The sequence below is a fragment of the Chamaea fasciata genome, unplaced genomic scaffold (genome assembly GCF_029207755.1).
Source record: "Chamaea fasciata isolate MVZ Bird 193981 ecotype frontalis unplaced genomic scaffold, bChaFas1.0.hap1 SCAF_10, whole genome shotgun sequence".
NCBI classification, from domain to species: domain Eukaryota; kingdom Metazoa; phylum Chordata; class Aves; order Passeriformes; family Sylviidae; genus Chamaea; species Chamaea fasciata.
In genome coordinates, this window is record NW_027094095.1 from 2,179,345 (window position 1) to 2,197,054 (window position 17,710).

A 17,710-nucleotide genomic window follows, 5' to 3' on the forward strand; every position below is an offset into this window, starting at 1 on the left:
AGTACTGCTGGCCAGAGGGGTTTTCCCCGGCTGGCAGGGACGAGCACAGGCAGGAGGTCCTCGCTGGTGCAGCACAGCATCAGGAATTCCCAGGGGATGCTCTGGGATGTGAGAGGGAACTCAGCCACAGCGGCTCTGGATCCTTCACTCTGGAAGTTCTTTCAGTGCCTTCGCCCAGGGACAGAGGGCAAATTTTTCAAGAGCACCTAAAAAGCTCAGGAAGTTGTGATGCCCCCAGTCTTACAAATACGCCCCAGCACCAGGGACGGGTGATGGGACCCGAGCAGGCTCCAGATCCTGCTGCCCCTCCTTCCCCTCGCCAGGAAGGCAAGGCCACAGCCACAGCAGCTGCAGGGGCACCATGGCGCCATGAAATGCCAGGGGCCTCCCTCTCTGCATTTCCCTCATCAGCATGACCTACGTCCTCCAAATATTTTCTCACCCCTCTCCAGCTCTGGCAATCCGTTGCCTGTGAAGGCAGCAATGCTGGTGCCCAGGATGACTTTTGTAGTAGGGCACCTGGGTTGCTCCACGCTGGCAAAGGTGTGCAGAGCCCTGCTGCGAAATTCAGGAGATCCTCATCCGTCTTCCCAGCTAAAGCGAGTTCCAGGTAGCTCTCAGATGTGTTTTGGGTCCTTGTCAGCTCCAGCAGAGGAGACCAACCACAGCCTGGGGGTGGGTGGGGGGTGGGTGGTTGTTTACCAGCCCACACACTGATCTGGGCTCTGTTCATCATAGGTCAGGGAGCAAACACACCATCCAGACTGCTCCAGCAGCTGAGAACTGCCTCAAAAATGCAGCCCACAGTTGGAAAACAGGACACAGTCAGGCCTTCCTTTTTTGGGCACAGAAGTTCTCCTTTTCCTCTCCTAATTTGGGGGCATTCTGGGGAATTCTGACATTATGGCTGTAAGAGAAAATGCAGCATTTTGTTTTCCACAAGAACTGGTAGTTTGCCAAGAGGACATATCTCTATGAGAAATCCATACCCTCTCCTGTGCCTCCAGCTGAACACTTTTAAGCAGTGCTGAGCCAGCCCTGTGCCATTGTTGCTTCCCTCCACTCGCCTGCTCACAGTGAGGAAGAGGAGGAGGATTTGGGCTGGATTCTGTGGTTTTGCTGCCTGCTTTTCCCTGACTTTGCAGAAACACGAGCCCCTGAAAAGGACACAGAGGAGCATAATTAAGGAAGAGAGGAGCTCCAGATGACACTGGCTCTGGAGAGCAGTGCTTTCCCCTTGCTCTTGGTGCTCACTTACTGCATCTGTCTCTTGCTGGGGGCATGAGTCACATTGGTTCTGGTGATGGATGAAATTGGCTCCAATGTGGAACGGGAAATAAAAAGCCATTCACCGACAAGACATCTGCACAGGCATGGAGCTCAGGGCAAGGATCCTCTCTGCCTTTTTCTGCTCTTGCGCTTTTCGGAAGCAGCTCCCTTTTAATTAGATGGGACTCAGTTCTAAGTCAACTATAAATGATACTATCAAACTAATAGAGTGTGATCATATCTTGGCTTTTATTGGTCTGGGAGCCGCTGCTGGCTGCCATGGGAACAGTGTATTTCACAAAGCTCCTCAGCTCCGGCTTGTAGGCATCAAAAGGCGGTCAGGGGAGAGGTGATGGACCCCTGGGATGTCCTTGACTTTGCAAAGGACCAAGGAGTGGTTCTCCTCAGACACTCATCCCTTGGGATGTTTTCATCCCCTCTTTCCTGGTCAAGGCTGTTCTTCAGCATTGGCATCCATCTCCCGCTGCCCTCCCCTCTTGTGTCTTACTGCTCATTAGCCCCCTCGCTGCATCCAGACTGGGCAAAACCAAGAGCGAGCGAGAAGGAAAGCAGAAGAGAAAAAGAAGGACACACACAGCCTGCATGTGAGTGTGGGATGGAGCAGCATTTGCACCATACTGGGCTGCCCTCAGGACCAAACCCATTGTCCCCAGCTGTGCAGCCCACAGGAGCTCGTCCTGCTGCCCTGTACCTCTGGGGGATGTGAAAAACAGAGGCTTCCTGAAAGTTATCCGAGGGGAATGAGAGCAGTAGCAAAGGGGAGGCTTTTCCTGGTTCTTGCAGCTGCCGCACTCCTGCAGTGCCAGGTGGGGAGTTGGGCAGCAGCAGGAGGGCAGCACGGGGGCTGGAGCCTGCCCCCCGCATCCAGCTGGCGAGCAGCGGAGAGGGAGCAGTGTAGGATGCACCTGCCAAGGCAGGCACGTGGGCAGGAAGAAGAGACAGGAGAGAAATGCATGACTCGGTCCTGGCCATGGCTGATGTTCCAAGCCTGACAGGAGGTTGCAGGATCCAGGTCAGGCTCTTGGAGGATCAGAAGATGGCACAGTGGGTGTGCACCCTCATGGGCATGAGGGGCAGCTGCAGGGACATGGGATCCACAGGGGTTGGGGGACTCAGTGAAAAGAAGGCTTCTCTGCCAAGTGTGTTCCTGTCTTTCTGTGGCAAGAGATTCAGGTCCACTCTAAGAGCAGGGCTTGTGGGGAATCATGGCTGTGAGTGACCAAGGGGACAAGGGACAGCCTGGCCGTCATCCCAACAAGCTCCTCGGCTCAGTCCTGCCTGCTTCCCTGCTCCTGCTGCCCGTAACGACGCAGCTCAGACTGCTGCCTTGGCCTCACCTTGCCTGGTTAGCTGCTCTCCCCTTCTTCCAGCATTTGGGAAATTCTTCTCCAGAGAAAACCGACCCTGAGCAGGAGGGGTTTGTTCTAACAGGCTCCTTCCCTGCCGGCTGACCTCTTCTCCTTGACGTCCCTCTGAAAAGATGTGTCCATGCTCTGTGAACAGAGGCAGCGTGAAGTCTCAGGGCCCAGCCGAGATCTCAAACCACCCCCTGCTGCATTGACTTTTTTGCATGGGACTAATTTTTTAATCAGAGCGATGTAGAACACGATCAGAAGCAATTAAAGGCTGGCAGGCTAATTAGTGTCAATCAGCATGGTTTATGGGTATTGGCCTTGTCAATCAAACTTGATATTGTATGTTAGTGAGATTGCTTTTGGATCTCAGAGCTAATGCTTCACAGAGAGCTTTTCTTTCTTGAGATGTTTATTAAAATTGTAAAAGTCCTTCAGAAACCAGTTAAAGGACATATTTAATAGTCCTCTAGGCACTGACAATTACAGGTAGATCCTTTGCTAAATCCCACTTCGGGCTGCAGCAGATTAAATGCCAAGTTTGCTCCCGTGCTCCTGAAAACTGTGCTGGGTTCATCCCACCCCTCCTGAGGCTGTTGTGGTCCTGGGCATGTGTTTGCAAAAGTTGGGGCTGCAGGAGATGGGTGTGGCAAGCTGCTCAGCCCAAGAAAGGAGGGATTAATGGGTCATGATGGCAAGGCTTAAGCAGGAGAAGGGCAGGATTTCTTCCAGGCACACACTGGAAATGTGATAAGGGTCACTGGGTGGTGTTCAGTGGGATGTCAGGGAAAAAGAAAAAAAAAGCAGAAACCCGTCGTAAGCTTGATCCTGACAGAAGCAAATCCCCAGGGTATGTCCTTTGGAAAGGTTGGGTTTGGAAGCAAGAAGACCAACTGCAGCCAGGGCATTCCCAGCACTGCTGCTGCTATCTCCACAAGGCTCCACATTTTGGCTGACTGGGGGTATTGGCAGCGTTTCCAGGATCCCACATGAACCCACGGAAGAAGAGGAAAGCCAGCGATTAAAACACATCCCTTCTCTTGCAAGTCCATATGCCCCCGAGCCTGGTGCTGCCCTTTTTAATACAAAAGAATCAAGGGGTCGGTGTTAGGATGGCACAGGCACAGCAGCCATGAGTACACGCTGCCTTTCAAACCCTGAGCCCCACAGCATTCATGTTCTTTGCACTTAACAGTGTAGATGTAATTTTCTACTTGTAAGAAAAATAAAGGAAGAGCTCCATCAGGCAGAGCCCCTGGGAAGTGCCTGACAGAGGTGTGAGGTACAAGAGAGATGAGAGTGCCAGCCAGAGCCAGCCAGGGAAGCAATGCTCAGAGCTCCCAGCAGCCCAAAGCAGGGATGGCACGAGCCACCAGACTGACGGCATTGTCTTCCCAGCAGAAAACACCTGGCCTGCTGTCAGCATCATGTTTGGGAGGGCTAAGACTCACGGCAGCATCATGCCAGCTCCTCCCTGCACAGCCCTGGAGAGGGTTGAAGTGCTGGTCCACACCCTGCTGGCTTTTACAGGCCTCCCTGGGTCTGAGAAAGACTGATGTGCTGCTCAGCATCCTCATCAAATATTGCAGCTCAGCCAGCAGGTCTCTGGGTGGGCTACATTAAATTGGTCTCTGTTGGGGCTCGTGTTACTAAACTATGGAGCTGGATAATTGTGTCCTTCCTGAAGGGCTCACAGCCTTCCAGGTGGAGGTGTCTGAAGCACCATGGTGAGCTGAGAGCTCTGGTCACCAGCCAGCTGGGAGCTGGGGCACTGAGTCAGGCAATGCTCCCCAGCTCCAGCATGCAGGGAGCTGCTGCAGTGCCCCAGGAATGAGGAGAAAGCAGCCATGGCATGGCAGCAGAGGGATTTTTACCACACAATCAGTTCCACGGTACAAAGTCACATCTTGATATCGTAGTAGTAGAAGATCCTTTACCTGGTTATCGCCCAAAGACATACATTTTATCTAAGGGAATGCTTAATTGCTCCTCATTGGGCACTGCTTATGGAACATTAGGCATCAATAAAAGGCAACTCTTAAAATCCAGGCTGAATACCCTTCCGGCGGGTTGTGGTGGTTACAGTCATGGAACGCGGCTTTGCTTCACTGCATTTTTATTTTTTTCTAACTTTCCCATTTGGGCAAAGTGGGTGGTATCCCTGCCATAACCATGTCCCTGCTTCTCAGCCCCATCCTTTGCCCTGAAGCTTTCCTGATACAAAATGCCCCATCCCATCGGGGGCCACTGTGGACAGAACCACAAATTTTAATTCCTAGCTGATGTGGGAAGAGCCCGGCTCCAAGACAGAAGATGAGGCTGCATGATCCTTAGCAAAAACGTGGACATGCCAGTTGCTCTGAGGACATGGATGCTGGAGGAAGCATTATTATTCTAGGCTGCCATGCCTCCCTACCATCTGTTGCACCAAAACAAAGGATGCCCAAAAAAATTTCAAAATCCCCTGCAAGGGAGAACACTCTGGATGCCGTTTCTACATGGAGCTGTTCAAGACTTGCTAAATCATCTGTCTCCTTTCCCAACGTTTTTCAGAGCTGTCCTGCCTCACAGAGGTGGCTTTGGTGGCTGTGTCCCACTCACAGAAGTGTGATGGAAGTTCACGGTGCTCCAGCACAGCCAGTCCAGCTTACTGCCAGGAGGAGGATGAGACGGAAACCTACTGTCCAGACAACATCCCAGCAACATGGCTGCTGCTTCTTCGTGTCCAGAGCAGCTGGTTGGGATCAGGCAGGGATCTGCAAGCTGGCAGTTCTTGTGAAGCAGCTTGCTCCTGAGCTGACAGCACCATTTGAAGTTTTCGGAATTTCCTGATATGTCCAATGGAAAGGTGGTGCCCGCAGAACACCTGCAGGATGCTGAAGGCCCTTGTGCTGCCCCTACCTCCTTCTAAAATCTCTTCCTCCAAGGATCCATCTCCTCCAAAAGTTGATGTCCTCTTGCCAGGAGGAGATCAAGTGGAAAATTTTATGAGGATTTCTTCTTTATTTGCTGTTTGGGACTCTCCCATTATAACACACTTTCTGATGATGGCCCATTCCCCTGTTTCCTACTATGTGCACGTAAAGATTTATGCAATTCCAGGTGCCAGCCTCACTTGAGAGATTAACGAGAGATAATGTCTCACAAAGAGGTTTATTGAGTTCTCCGAGTTCACTCACCAGCTGTGAAGTGAAACATCTGAAAACAGTTTTTGAATACCAAGTTCTCCCTGGCACCAGCACAGGAAAGGGAAACAGTGCATTTTTCTGCTTGAGGTACTTATTCTGCTGGGCAGAGCTGGCTTCATGTGAGCAGCCCTGGGAGCTGGGATGTCGGGTTTTTAGCTGCCTGCTGGCCTGGCCCATCTGGGGTGCAAGAGGATGTGCCTGGCATGCTCAAGGTGCTGCACTGTGGCTTTCAGCATCCTCAGTCCCATGAGTGATGAGTTGCTATTTCATGGCAGATTTGAAGAGGCAGGGGAGCCCTGGTGAGCAAGGCCAGGGTGATCACTCACCTACAGCCATGGAAAGACACTAGAAAATGTATTTGTGCCTGTGGAACCCTGCAGACCTCATGTCTGCTGGCTTTATGGCACAAAATTGATTTGGTGTCACAACAATGTCCCTTCAAGGGTGGAGAAGGAAGGTCCTTCCTTGGATCTCAGTCTGCGCCGGTCACCACTGAATGTGTTTTGTTCATTTGCTTCTTGGGACACCAGGAAGCATCTTGCTCCTTCCTTGTGCCCTACCCAGAAGCCAAGTGCTGGCTCGTGCACCTGCACGCTGGGCTGGTCAGAAGGCAGAGCCAGCCTGGCATCACCCAGCAGCACATCTCCTGGCCATACAGGCAGAGCTGCTGTTGGTTGGGGCAGCTGGTTTTCTTCCTTGGTCCATGGCTCCTTTGAACAGAAGGCACCCCTGCCTGGGTTGGAGGAATTGGGTTGCAATTAGTGAACTGCCTTTAAAAAGATTCTGCCATCAGCAATTGGGCAGGTGGCTGTGCAAGGGCCTCTTGGGTGCATCTCAGTGTGCAAATGTTGGCCGTGAGAAGATAATTATTCTGCTCTCCCATCTCAAGCACCTTCCTACCTTGTCAATGGATCATTCTGCTAATTTTTATCTCTGTTGCACTTAGCATAACATGCCCACAATGCATTTGTGTTTTCACACAGACATTGGGGTACGTTAACTGGGAAGAGTCCAAGGGGAAACCCACAGCTCCAAGGACAGATTTTGGTAGATGATTTTCCCTTTCCTTCAACATGTTACAGCAAGTCCCCAGTGAGGCATGAGGGCTTTTCCTCTGGGATGCACCACTGGGGAGGACCTGGGCATCTTCGTCACTTATTTATTAACACTTTGACATCCCTTCCTTGAAGGTCACTTTTCTGCTGCCTGCAGGATTTTTCCTTGAAAATCGCCCTCCTGACAACATCCCAGCAACATGACTGCTGCTTCTTCATGTCCTGACGAAGAGCTTGCAGATATGTGTTTGCAAATGCCTTTTGTTGTAACATCGGGGAAGCTCACATAAAAACAAAACACACTATTTGCTCTTTCCTATAACTGGTCTTTGTCTTCAAGCAGCTGTAAAAGCAGGCAATCAATAAACCATGCCAGGGTCTTTTTAATGCTTTTTGAGCCATTATGGTCATAATGCTTCTTCAGGCTGCTGTGTCAATACACTCGAGACACTGGATATGTCAAAACCACATAAAATCTTTATTAAGATGAAATTAAATGAGCAAGCCCAAATGAACAATTTAAATGGATATTGTTCTTCAAGGATGCCAGACCCAAAAATCAGACACAACTGAAGAATTCAGGGCATTCAGTTAGGATTAAATTGGTGTGAAACTCAAACTTTTGCTACAGTTCCTGCTCAGGAGGAATTTAGGAGGATGGGAATTGCTGTCAAGGTGGTCTGGACACCTGCCCTGTGTTTTCTGTTGCAGCATTGGCCTGAGCTAAAAAAGTGAAGTAAATCTGGGGCGGGTGGGAGGAAAACAGTTATTGGCATGAAAGTTCAGTCTGTCTCTGCTCATCAGATCAACCCAGAGTGATCCAAAGGAAAAAAAATCCTTTATTTATGTATGGTTCCAGGTGCTTGGAGCTTCACCACATGGCACTGCTGAGAGTCCATCCTTGTGCTGCATGGCCCTGGTGGGTGTATTTCTTCTCCCAAATCCTCCCAAGCCCTTTTGGGCCCTGCAAAGTCACCAGAGCCATGGTCACATGGAGAATGTGGCAGCAGAACCGTGGGGTGCCTTCAGCTCAGTGACTGAACCCTTCTCCAGCCCTGCATAGAGACTACATAGAGCATCAGAGATTTTCACCTGCCAAAAGGAGGTGAGGACAAGCAGGACATGTGAGAGCTGCCAGCACCCTGGGAAAGAAAAGCTACAGCTCGAGCCCCACGCAGCACCCTCCCAGCACACAGCTGAATGCAGCAGCATGAAGCTGAGGCTGCCGTGGGCTGGATGTGAGCTCCCTGGAGGGTGCAAACCTGTGGTTCAGCCCAAGGCAGTGAGGAGGTACTGCAGGTACCATGAGGCTGTTGGGGCACGGTAGCTTGGGTCCGGGTTCTTTTCACAGATGGTGTCAGGCATGCAGCGGTTCAAGCCCCTTGCTGCCACTTCGCCCAAATTTTGGACAGGGGGACAGGACCCAGGTGGATTTGTTTGGGCTTGATGCATTCGAACAGCCTGCATGGCTTGCTTTGCTCCATTTGGGAGTTCCTGTTTTGCAGTTCCACAATGCCTGGGAGGTGAGTGGGTATGGCCTAGCCCTTTGCCACTGGCCAGCAGGTGATATCAGATCCTCTGTGCCTGTGCAGGAACCAGGACAGTTTTCTGGCCCTTGGGACCAGCCCGACAGAAAGGCTCGGAGGGGCTCAGGTTTTGCATCTCCAGAGGGTGCCATGACTCTGATGTGCCCTGCAAGCTACACAGTCAGCCTGGCTCCCCCAAAGCTTGTCCCTTGGAAGGAGGCATAGCCTCAGCACTGACCAGTGGGATGGTAATAGGTAGGACAGCACCACCTGGGTCCCCAAAGCACCATCAGCCTTCCCTGTCAAGGGCATGGGCTGCCTTGTGCTCGTGGCTTGGTTCTGATGGCAGAACCAAGGGACACCACCCCCGTGGATTTTCCACTGCAGCACAGGGAATTTGCATCCCTTCTGCATTTAAATTGTGCAGCTTTTGCTTCATCAGGTGGGATTCTACAGCTTGCCAGGAGGATTTCACTGTTCACAAAGGAGCTCTTTTTCTTCTCAGTGGAAAGCTGAAAAATTGCTCGGTTCCAGCCTATTTAGTTTTAATTGTTTCCTTTAGTTCTCATTGCCCAGAGCAAAATATCACCTTCCCCTAACAACCAGCCAGGCTGGGAGCCAGCCGCCCTGCCCAGCCACAGGCACATCCCTCCTGCTGGTCCTGTGGCTCCCGGGGGTCCTGTCTGTGATGGCAGGGCTGGATTTTGGGGACGAGGCGTCACCCTCACCAAGCAGCGGGCAGGAACAGCTGCAGTGCTGCCCTTGCTGTGCTGTCTCCATGCCCCAAGGGCTTTGCTGACTGCTCTGGCTGTCCCCACTGCTTGCAGATATCCTCCTTTCCCTACTAGCTCACCTCTCCCTGCTCCCCAGCCTTCCTCTGGCAGCTGCTGAGGAGGGGCCAGCTCATCATTCTTGCCTCCAAGGTGGCTTTGAAAAGAAAGGGCTGTGTTGCTGAGGCAGAATGCGATGCACACAGAGCCCTGGGGATCACGAACAGCAGAAGATGAGAAAAGCCTCTTTTCCCTCCCTTCACCAGTGTGAAGCACCTGTGGCTTTTTGGGAATTATGTGGTGCACTGCATGCCAGGTGAACATCTGGACCTGTGCTCTGGACCCAGGACCTCTGCTTCTGCTGCAGTTCCTAATGCAGCCCTTCTACAGGGACACCCCGCTCCACAAAGACAAAAACCTCACATCAGTAGTAGAAAGCAGGGTCTTGCAAGCTCAAGAAAAGCTTGTGGGGGCCTCCTAAACCTTCTTGGAAGTTATGGGACCAGGAGGATAAAGCAACATTCCCTTCCCATGCAGGCTGCCTTCAGGGAGCACAGCCAGACACCCCCAAGCAACATTGGCAAGAGATCAGGCTCAAGGGAATATTAACATATTCCAGTATAAGGCAAGGATGCAGAGCTAGCTATCGGGGTGAAACAGAACAAAAATACACGCAACCCATCAGAGTAACCCACCAGATCATTGATTTTATCCCCAGGATCAAAGATCTCTGCATCAGGGCTCAGTCTGATGCCAGGCACTGCCTCAGCTGGCACGTCCCAGCCCCCAGCGTTCACAGCACCACGCCAGAGGTTTCCCTGAAGGTTTTCTTCTGCTCAGTTCTGGGGAAGAACTATAAAACAAAGGCTCATAAATTAATTACCTAATAGAGCAGCAGAATGTTATTAGATACCTGGGAGTTAATTGCACTGATGCTAAGTGAATGTATTTTAAAGGCATCAGCAGAGATGTAATATGTAATTCCATAGGTATTCCAGAACAATTTAGCAATTTAATTATTTTCTGCTAATACCTTTTCAATCACCTGCTCACTTCCTCTCATGTTTCCTGAGAGAAAGGGGGAAGAAACTTTTCCAATTGGCCAAATCTGTTGCAAACTCGCTTTTGTTGGCAAAGATACTGCTTTATTTCTCAGTGGATTTAATTAACATTAGAGTTATCCCTGGGTGACAGGGTGGCCAAGCAAGACTGCGATTGCCTGGTCCTAAAATTGGAAGTCTGGATCAGGGATGGTTGAAATGCTTTGGACAGACTGTGATGGGCTGAGAAGATGGAAACTGAAATGATTTGTGGGTTTAGGTCAAATCTGGTAAGCAGAGCCAGGGGAAAATGTGGAAGAGAAATGTAAACAGCACCAGGCATTTTATTCCATCTCCTCGAAATGCAACATTTTGTTTAGAAAAAGCAAAAATATCCCATTTCAGCATGTTTGAGATGCAGGTTTTCTGCTTGTCTCTTTGTGCCTCCCCCCAGGGTCAGGCAGCTGAGACGCACCCAGCCCTGGCACAGCATTGCAGCTGGAAAAATGATTTATTTCCTTTCTGGGCCCACTGTTCAGTGAGTGTTGGCCACAGAACCTTGGGATGGCACTTGGGAGTCCAGGGGAGGTGGACAGAAGAGGAGACAAATGATTTGGGCTGTATGACAGCTGAGCCCCACCCTCCCCACACTGGCAGAGAAGAGACCACCAGAAGCCATTGCTCTCATGGGGCTTTTATTGTCTGGCTGGCCCTTGCCTCCCACCCTGCTGCCCATGGCTGAGCCCCTCATCACCACCCATGCCTGCAGAGGAGAGCCCAGCCCAGCTCATCCCCATCCCAGCCACCTGCCTGGGACAGCACATCCTTCCCAGTTCAGCCCAGCCCCACCCCAGCCACCTGCCCAGGGCAGCACATCCTTCCCAGCTCTTTTTCAGGGTTTGTTGTTTTGGGTTTTTTTTTCTTCTTTTTTTTTTTTTTTTTTTAATATTTATTTTAAAAATATAATAGCTGTGGAAAGCAGCCCTCTTTTTATAAACCCTTGATGCCAGAGTGAAATGCATCATCGCCATCCTTGTTCCTAATCCCTCCTGGGTGCCCGTGCCTGCCAGCAGCAGTGCTGGGGGGTGGGGAGGCTGCTCAGGCTGCTGCAGGCAGGGAGAGGGAGAGAGAGAGAGAGGGAGAGAGAGAGGGACCCTTCTAAAAATAGAAATATTGTGCTGAGTCGTTTGGAGTGAATGAAATACACGAAACACCAGCATTAGATTAGCTTTAGCTCATCAGATATTGCTCCCGGCAGAGTTGGCGCAGGGCACTGGTGGAGGCTCAGCCCCCCTCGGCCCCGGCCGGGGCAGTCACGCCAGCCCCAGCCCTGCTCCCCCCACTGCAGGGCTCCCTGCTCTTGCCTACCATGAGGACACTGACCCACAGGGCAGCCTGAGAGCCCCTGGAGCCGATATAAATAGGAAACTGTAAACACGACCATTGGAGATAAGAGACATCTACAATCACAGGGTTTACTGCTTCAAACATCCCACCCTCCCCACCCCCCAATCCGCACCCCTGTGCCCTTGTCCCCACTCCGTAAAAAGGTCTCCAGTAACAAAATCTTCGATCCAGGCTCGGAGTAAAGGTGAGGTGCTCAGGGAGTAAAAAGGGATGTTGCAACCTTAGCAGTCTTTGCTCAGGAGGGGAGATGGTGGCAGGAGGGGGAGAGGGGGTCAGCTGGTTCAGGTCCTTTGCAAGTCCATTTGGTTTGTCTGGAGGACTCCTAGGGTTATACCTGAGATGAAGACGTCTAGAGGACACTCCATAGCTCAATTAGAACGCGGTTGGTGTTTCTGTGCCTAGAAGAGCCCTCACTGCCGGGATTTGTCTGTCGTGCTTGCGCCGGGCAGCAGGAAAAGCAGCATCATCCCTCTTCTGCTCGGCACGGGGCTGTCTGAACCAACGCTGGGCTGGGGGGTCCCTCATGTGTCCAGGATCTCGCTGGTGGGCGACGGCTCGTGGGGGATGCCCTGTGCGCTGTGGATGGTCTGGTTGTGTGAGAGGGAGTTCTGCTGGAGCTCCAGGGCGATGGCGTTCTGCGGGAACTCCTTCACCTGCCGCTTGTACTCCAGGAAGGTGCACGCCTTGGTGGCGATGGCAATGATGTTCTTGCCGATAAAGATGGTGGAGACCCTGCTGTCCTGGAACAAGATCATGTTGATGGCCCGGATGAAGATGGTGACGATGTTGATGGTGACCAGGCTGAGGACGGGGTAGAGCATCATTTTTTGCGGGGCAATGTGCTCCCCTTGCATACTGATCTCACTGAGGGACACGCAAGGCAGGATCAGGAGGAGTATGTAGCAGTAGAAGAACATAAGCCCCTCTGCCCAGATGGGCAGGCCAGTCCTGTGTGGCTCCCACAGGTTGGCCTGGATGTCTAAGATATCCAGCAGGTCGAGGGCCACCCAGAAGAGGCGTCCCCGCAAGTCCTCTTTCTTCCGAAAAGTCCGTATGTACTCCATGCTGTCCAAGGCCACCAGCACCAGGTAGAGCCCCGGCACACAGATGGAGAGCAGTAGGGTCAGAGCTTTCCTGGCCACTGTCTCCAGGTTCTTCTTGTCTGCTTTGTAATTCTGAAAGATGAAATACAGCTTGATCTCCAGCACGAAGATGTAGAGGAACCACAGGATCATGGCATAGCCCCGCTTGGCCGTCTTCACCTCGGCGCCCACCCACACGGCCACGTATCGCAGCACGATGAGGAAGCAGATGTCCCCCACCAGCACGATGATGCAGACGCCAATCTTGCGGGGCCCCTGGTTCTGCTCCACCAGGTAGGCGTCCATGAAGGCCATGCTGGTCATGATGACGATGGTGGTCAGGCAGACGTGGCGCTTGTCAGGCGGCGGCAGCACCATGGCGAGGCGGGCGGCCCTGCGCCCCTCGGCGCCGGCACTAGGGGAGCGGTCCCGCCGGCGCGGCGTGGGAGCGCATCCGCGGCCAGCCCAGGGGCCGAGCACGGCTCTGTCCCCCACTGCCACCCCAGGGAGAGGTGCCTGGAGGAGCAGTGGCTCAGCTGGCAGCCCCGCTGTCCCGGGGCTTGGGGCTGCCCCTGCAGACCCCACTCCAGCCCTTCGCCCCTCAGTGGCTGTGCCCTGCAGGCACTGTGGCTCTGCCCCCAGCCCAGGGCTGGCTGAGCAGCCCAGCCCCAGGCACCCTCCGCCACCAGCAGCCAGGGCTCACAGGTGTGCAGGGCCTCCTGGAGGAATGTCCCTCCTCTGTGGTGGGTTGCCCATCACTGCCAGGCTCTCCAGAGATCCTATGGCGCTAACATGCCTCCAGGCTCCACGCCCTAAATCCCGCTGTAGATCCCTGGAAACACAGAAGTCGACGGCAGAGAAGGGGAGTTCTTCCTGTTCCCAGTGAGATCCCACGTTCCTCCAGGGTCTGGGGGGCTCCTGCTGTGTCCTCACAGGGAACCACCTTCACGCCTACCCCGACAGGGCTGCGCTGATGTCCTGCTGTTCCCAGCTGTACATGCATCCCTCCATTCCTGGAAAAGATAACAGAGAACAAGCGTTAGGGTCCCTGTGTGTGCTGACCACATAATGGTGGCAATGATGATCCCCTCAGCTCCCAGCACGCTGCAGTGTGAGCTGGGCTCCCACCAGGTGCCATAACACCACTGGTGCACCACCACCACCATGGCCTGTGCGTGAGGATGCAGAGCAGCATCTCACTGAGTGCAAGCACAGCACAGGGTGTCCCGCAGGGAAATGCGGCCTGCTGCCCTTTCCAAAGGCACTGCCTGTCCAGAACCCCTCAGCAAGCTCATGCCCTGTGTGCTTCTGCTCTTTCAGCAGCACAGACACAAAACCACAACCCCAGTGGGGACACACAGGTTCACAGCATTCCCAGCTCCAGGTATCCCAGCCTAGCTGTGTCTCAGCTCCAGCAGGGAGACAGACCCACAAGTTACTGCAGAGGTTTCAGCCTGGACAGTTCTGCCTAACTACAGCCATGGGATTCTCCCAGTTACTGAGCAGCTCACAGGGTGCGGGCACTCCCTCCTCAAGCAGGGGTGAGCACAGGGCTGGCACATGGGGGACAGAGCAAAGCTGTTTCCAGGGTGTCACGAGGTCCCAGGAGCTTTCTGGATGGGTTCAGCTGCTCATGGACACAGCTCCTCCTCACCATGCTGTGATTGCCCAGTTAATTTGTTAATCTTTTCTGTGCAGGGAATGCACTCCCAGAAACGAACAGGGAGGTCCCAGTGCATGCAAAAATGTCACTGAACTGCTTATGTGGGGACAGATCACGATCACAGCCACAGAGGTCTTCTTGGGAAGAAGCCAAGCCCAAGGAGGTGTAAGCCATTAAAAACCTGCCCTACTTTGCAGCTGCTGATGTTTATAGGGCCTTTAAATAAAAGCTGGATTCTCTCCTGCTTCAGGGAGACAAGAAGAACAAAGAAGAGAAAGTGGGAAGCCTCATGAGTCAGAGCCAGCCCTGCCTTGTGCCTGAGTAGGTGGACAGCAGGGATGCATGTACCTGTGCCCTGGTTTCCAAAGGATGTGGTGCTCAGCAAACATTAGCAAGGGACTTGAAGCTGCTGCTCCAGCCAGGACCCTTGGGATGCTCTTCTGAGTCTGCTGCCAGCAAGGAAAATTGGCACGTTAAAATAATTTCTCAAGCAGGATTGCTCAGAAAGAAACTGAAAAGATGTGCTGGGAATTCATGAGAACTGCTGTATGGTGCTTCCCGGGCAAGGCGGTCCCTGCAGCCCCACTCTCACTAGTGTGGCTCTCTGCAACAATTCAGAGCTGCCATTTGGGGCTTCAATTTGTTCTTTCTCGAGGTTTTGGATAAAAATATACATTCATTGCTGTAACTGCCTTAAAACTTGTGCCAAGATTTACAGGGGATTTATAGCCATGGATAGATAATTTCAGATAAATTAGGTCTTTCAGGAGGGAACAGTGGCTTTTTTTTTTTTTTCCTTTCATCCTGTAAGTATTTATGCCTCTAAAAGGCAGCGGTTATTTAAAGGGCAGTGGGTTGCATCACAGCACGGTAAGGTTAGGAAGCAGCTTGCCTGTAAATCCTGCCCCTCTGCCCTGTGAATTACTGGTGTGGTCTGGGGAGCTGGGGGAAGGCACAGCTCTCTCCTCATGCCTACATGAAACCAGACAGAAACCCCCTTCCCGCCTCCTGGTGAACACCCAGGGCACCAAAATATGTTAATTCACAGTGTTCACAACGGCGGCCAGCAGGTCTTTAACCACTGGTGCTGAGCAGATGGCTTTTAGGGGGAAAAAAAAATCCGCTTAAATGGCAGATCCTTCCCCGATGTCTGCTCTTGAAGGGCTCACGGTGGGTTTGACAAATATTTGTGGCGGTGACCTTTCCGAGGGGAGGAAGGGACTGAGTCACAGGGCTCGAGCACTGCTTCCTCCGCGGTCAAATCCCGCACGACCCAGGGTGAGCAACTCTCTTGCCTTTTCCAAATTGTTTCCAAGCACTTGCTGCAGTGCAAGCTCTTCTCCTGGTTTTCCAAGAGCTGGTGTTTTCCCTACCCCTCGCACCCCTGGAGCTGTATTGAAATACGGAGTGCTTTGCAGATCCATGGAGCAGAGCCTGGCAATTTGAGTGATGCCTGACCAGCCTGTCGGGGAGTGGGCACATAAAACTCTCCTTGGAGGACTATTAGAGAAAAGCAGGTAGTTTTTAAACAACCCTTACTTTGTAACTTTTAAATGAGCGCATCGGGCAGTACATTCAAAACTGCCTGAGAACTCTGCTGAATAAACATGACAATAACCACGTCAGACAGCCACAAGAGCACATCCGAGGCAAATATTTATTTAGACAAGTATTCAGAGAACTTTCTTCCTGCAGGAATTCTTGTAAATGAAAGGCAGCCCACCTGAACATAATGAGCTTGGAGCGCTATGGATGTCAGTGAGCCAGGCTGGCAGCTTCCTATGGGAAGGAATCTAACAGCTTTTGCATCCCTCTTGGTGCCAGCACGCCCACGAGCAGGTACTGAAGTGATACTTCACTCTTGACAACTATGGGCCTCCTTACCAGGACAAAATTCAATCTCTAATTGCTTATTCTCCTCTACTTCTACCCTACTCAAACAGCTCCACTGCACTGGAGTGAGCAAGTGCCCCCAGTGACACCCGCAGCAGTGTGTCACCAGCTAACAAGGCACAGCCCAAGGCCAGCATCCAGCCCCACCAGTGATGGCCAGCAGCAGGGAGTGCAGACACCCCATTTCCCAGTCCAACCTGCCCTTTCCCAGCTTTCCTGCAGGATGGGAGAGGCTTCAGTGGGAATGGAGAGGGCTGCTGATTTCCTGGGGAGCCTCAGGGGTCCTGCAGGGACCCGAAGGGCAGGGTTTGCACTCTCACCACTGCCCTGCTTCCTCGGGCATCGAGGGAAAGGCGCAGCACTGGTGCAGCCAGCCCTTGCCCTGTTCCTCCGGTGCCTTTTCTCTGTCTGAGAAGTTATTTCTTGGTCTTGCACCTCCTCTTCCCGGCTCTCCCGGACACTATAAAGCACTCGTGGTTACCCAAGGACATGCAGTCACAGCCTTGCTCCACCACCAGCCCAGGCAGCTCGGAAGAAAACCAAACAGCGCTTTTGCCTGCGATGCCGGGGTTAAAGCCAACTCTGCCCTTCCCGGCCGCCCATCACAGCGCCCTCTCCTGCCTCTGCCCGGCCCCTCCTGGCACAGCAGCCAGCATCACCGGGGAGCTGCGGGATGCAGGAGATGCCGGGGTCCCCGCACAAAATCCCATCTCCCCTGTCCAGGGAGCCAGCAGCTGCAGACAGCCTGGAGGGCTCCCGGAGCCACTGGCAAAACAGCGTCATTAAAGCCAGCAGGCGCTTCCCAAAGCCCAGCTCTACCTGGCAAATTAATTTAAATTATTTATGTAATTTGAACACCGTCTATTTTTTTAAAAGGGAGTGAGACAGAAGTATACACAGCGCGCTTCCCAGGTAATTAGGATGCCGCATTGCTTAAAACTTCATTTGCACTTTAATTGCTTTGATTTATTCCAGTTTTCCCGGATGTCAATCCAAAGCTCCCCCTCACTCGGTCCTTCAGCCCCCCCCCGAGAGCTGCTGCTCCACCAGGGCCTTTCCCCACCCACCCAGCAGCGTGGGGCGAGAGGAGGCGATGGGCAAAACCACCTTTGCTCGGGACTCCAGGGCAGCTGTGGCGGAGCCACCAAGGCGATGGCATCGTTCCCCAGCAGCCGGCTGTGCTCCAGGGAGACGCTGAACTGCAGCCAAGTGCCCTGCTCCCAGCAGAGGCCGGGGACAGGGGGCTGCTGTTCGTTGCTTACAGGATTCGCGGCCCCCTGAATTACCTGTGACTCTGTGCACCACGGAAGGATGGGGCTTACAGGCAGGGCAAGCTCTGCTTTGACTAAGAAGAAACTCCAAATCAGCTTGTCCCCGAGCCTTTGCCTGTTCCTGCCGCTGGTTCAGCCTCCCTAACCTGGAGGCTGCGGTTTCACCTTCCCCG

The 17,710-nt window shown here is 52.9% G+C and overlaps 1 protein-coding gene across 2 annotated transcripts in view; it reads right to left on the reverse strand.

The window, feature by feature from the left end:
- Positions 1 to 11,134: 11,134 nt before the first annotated feature.
- TMEM121 (transmembrane protein 121) overlaps positions 11,135 to 17,710 on the reverse strand; it is a 34,542-nt gene continuing 27,966 nt past the window's right edge. The window contains exons 1-2 of one of the 2 annotated variants that reach the window (XM_066191999.1): positions 14,722 to 14,788; positions 11,135 to 13,723 (exon numbers count right to left, since the gene is read on the reverse strand). In XM_066191999.1, the coding sequence (XP_066048096.1) occupies positions 12,150 to 13,088 (939 nt within the window). In that variant the 5' untranslated portion in view covers positions 13,089 to 13,723; positions 14,722 to 14,788 and the 3' untranslated portion in view covers positions 11,135 to 12,149. Of the gene's footprint in view, positions 13,724 to 14,721; positions 14,789 to 17,710 lie in introns of those variants that run through there. The other variant, XM_066191998.1, reaches the window with a different exon arrangement.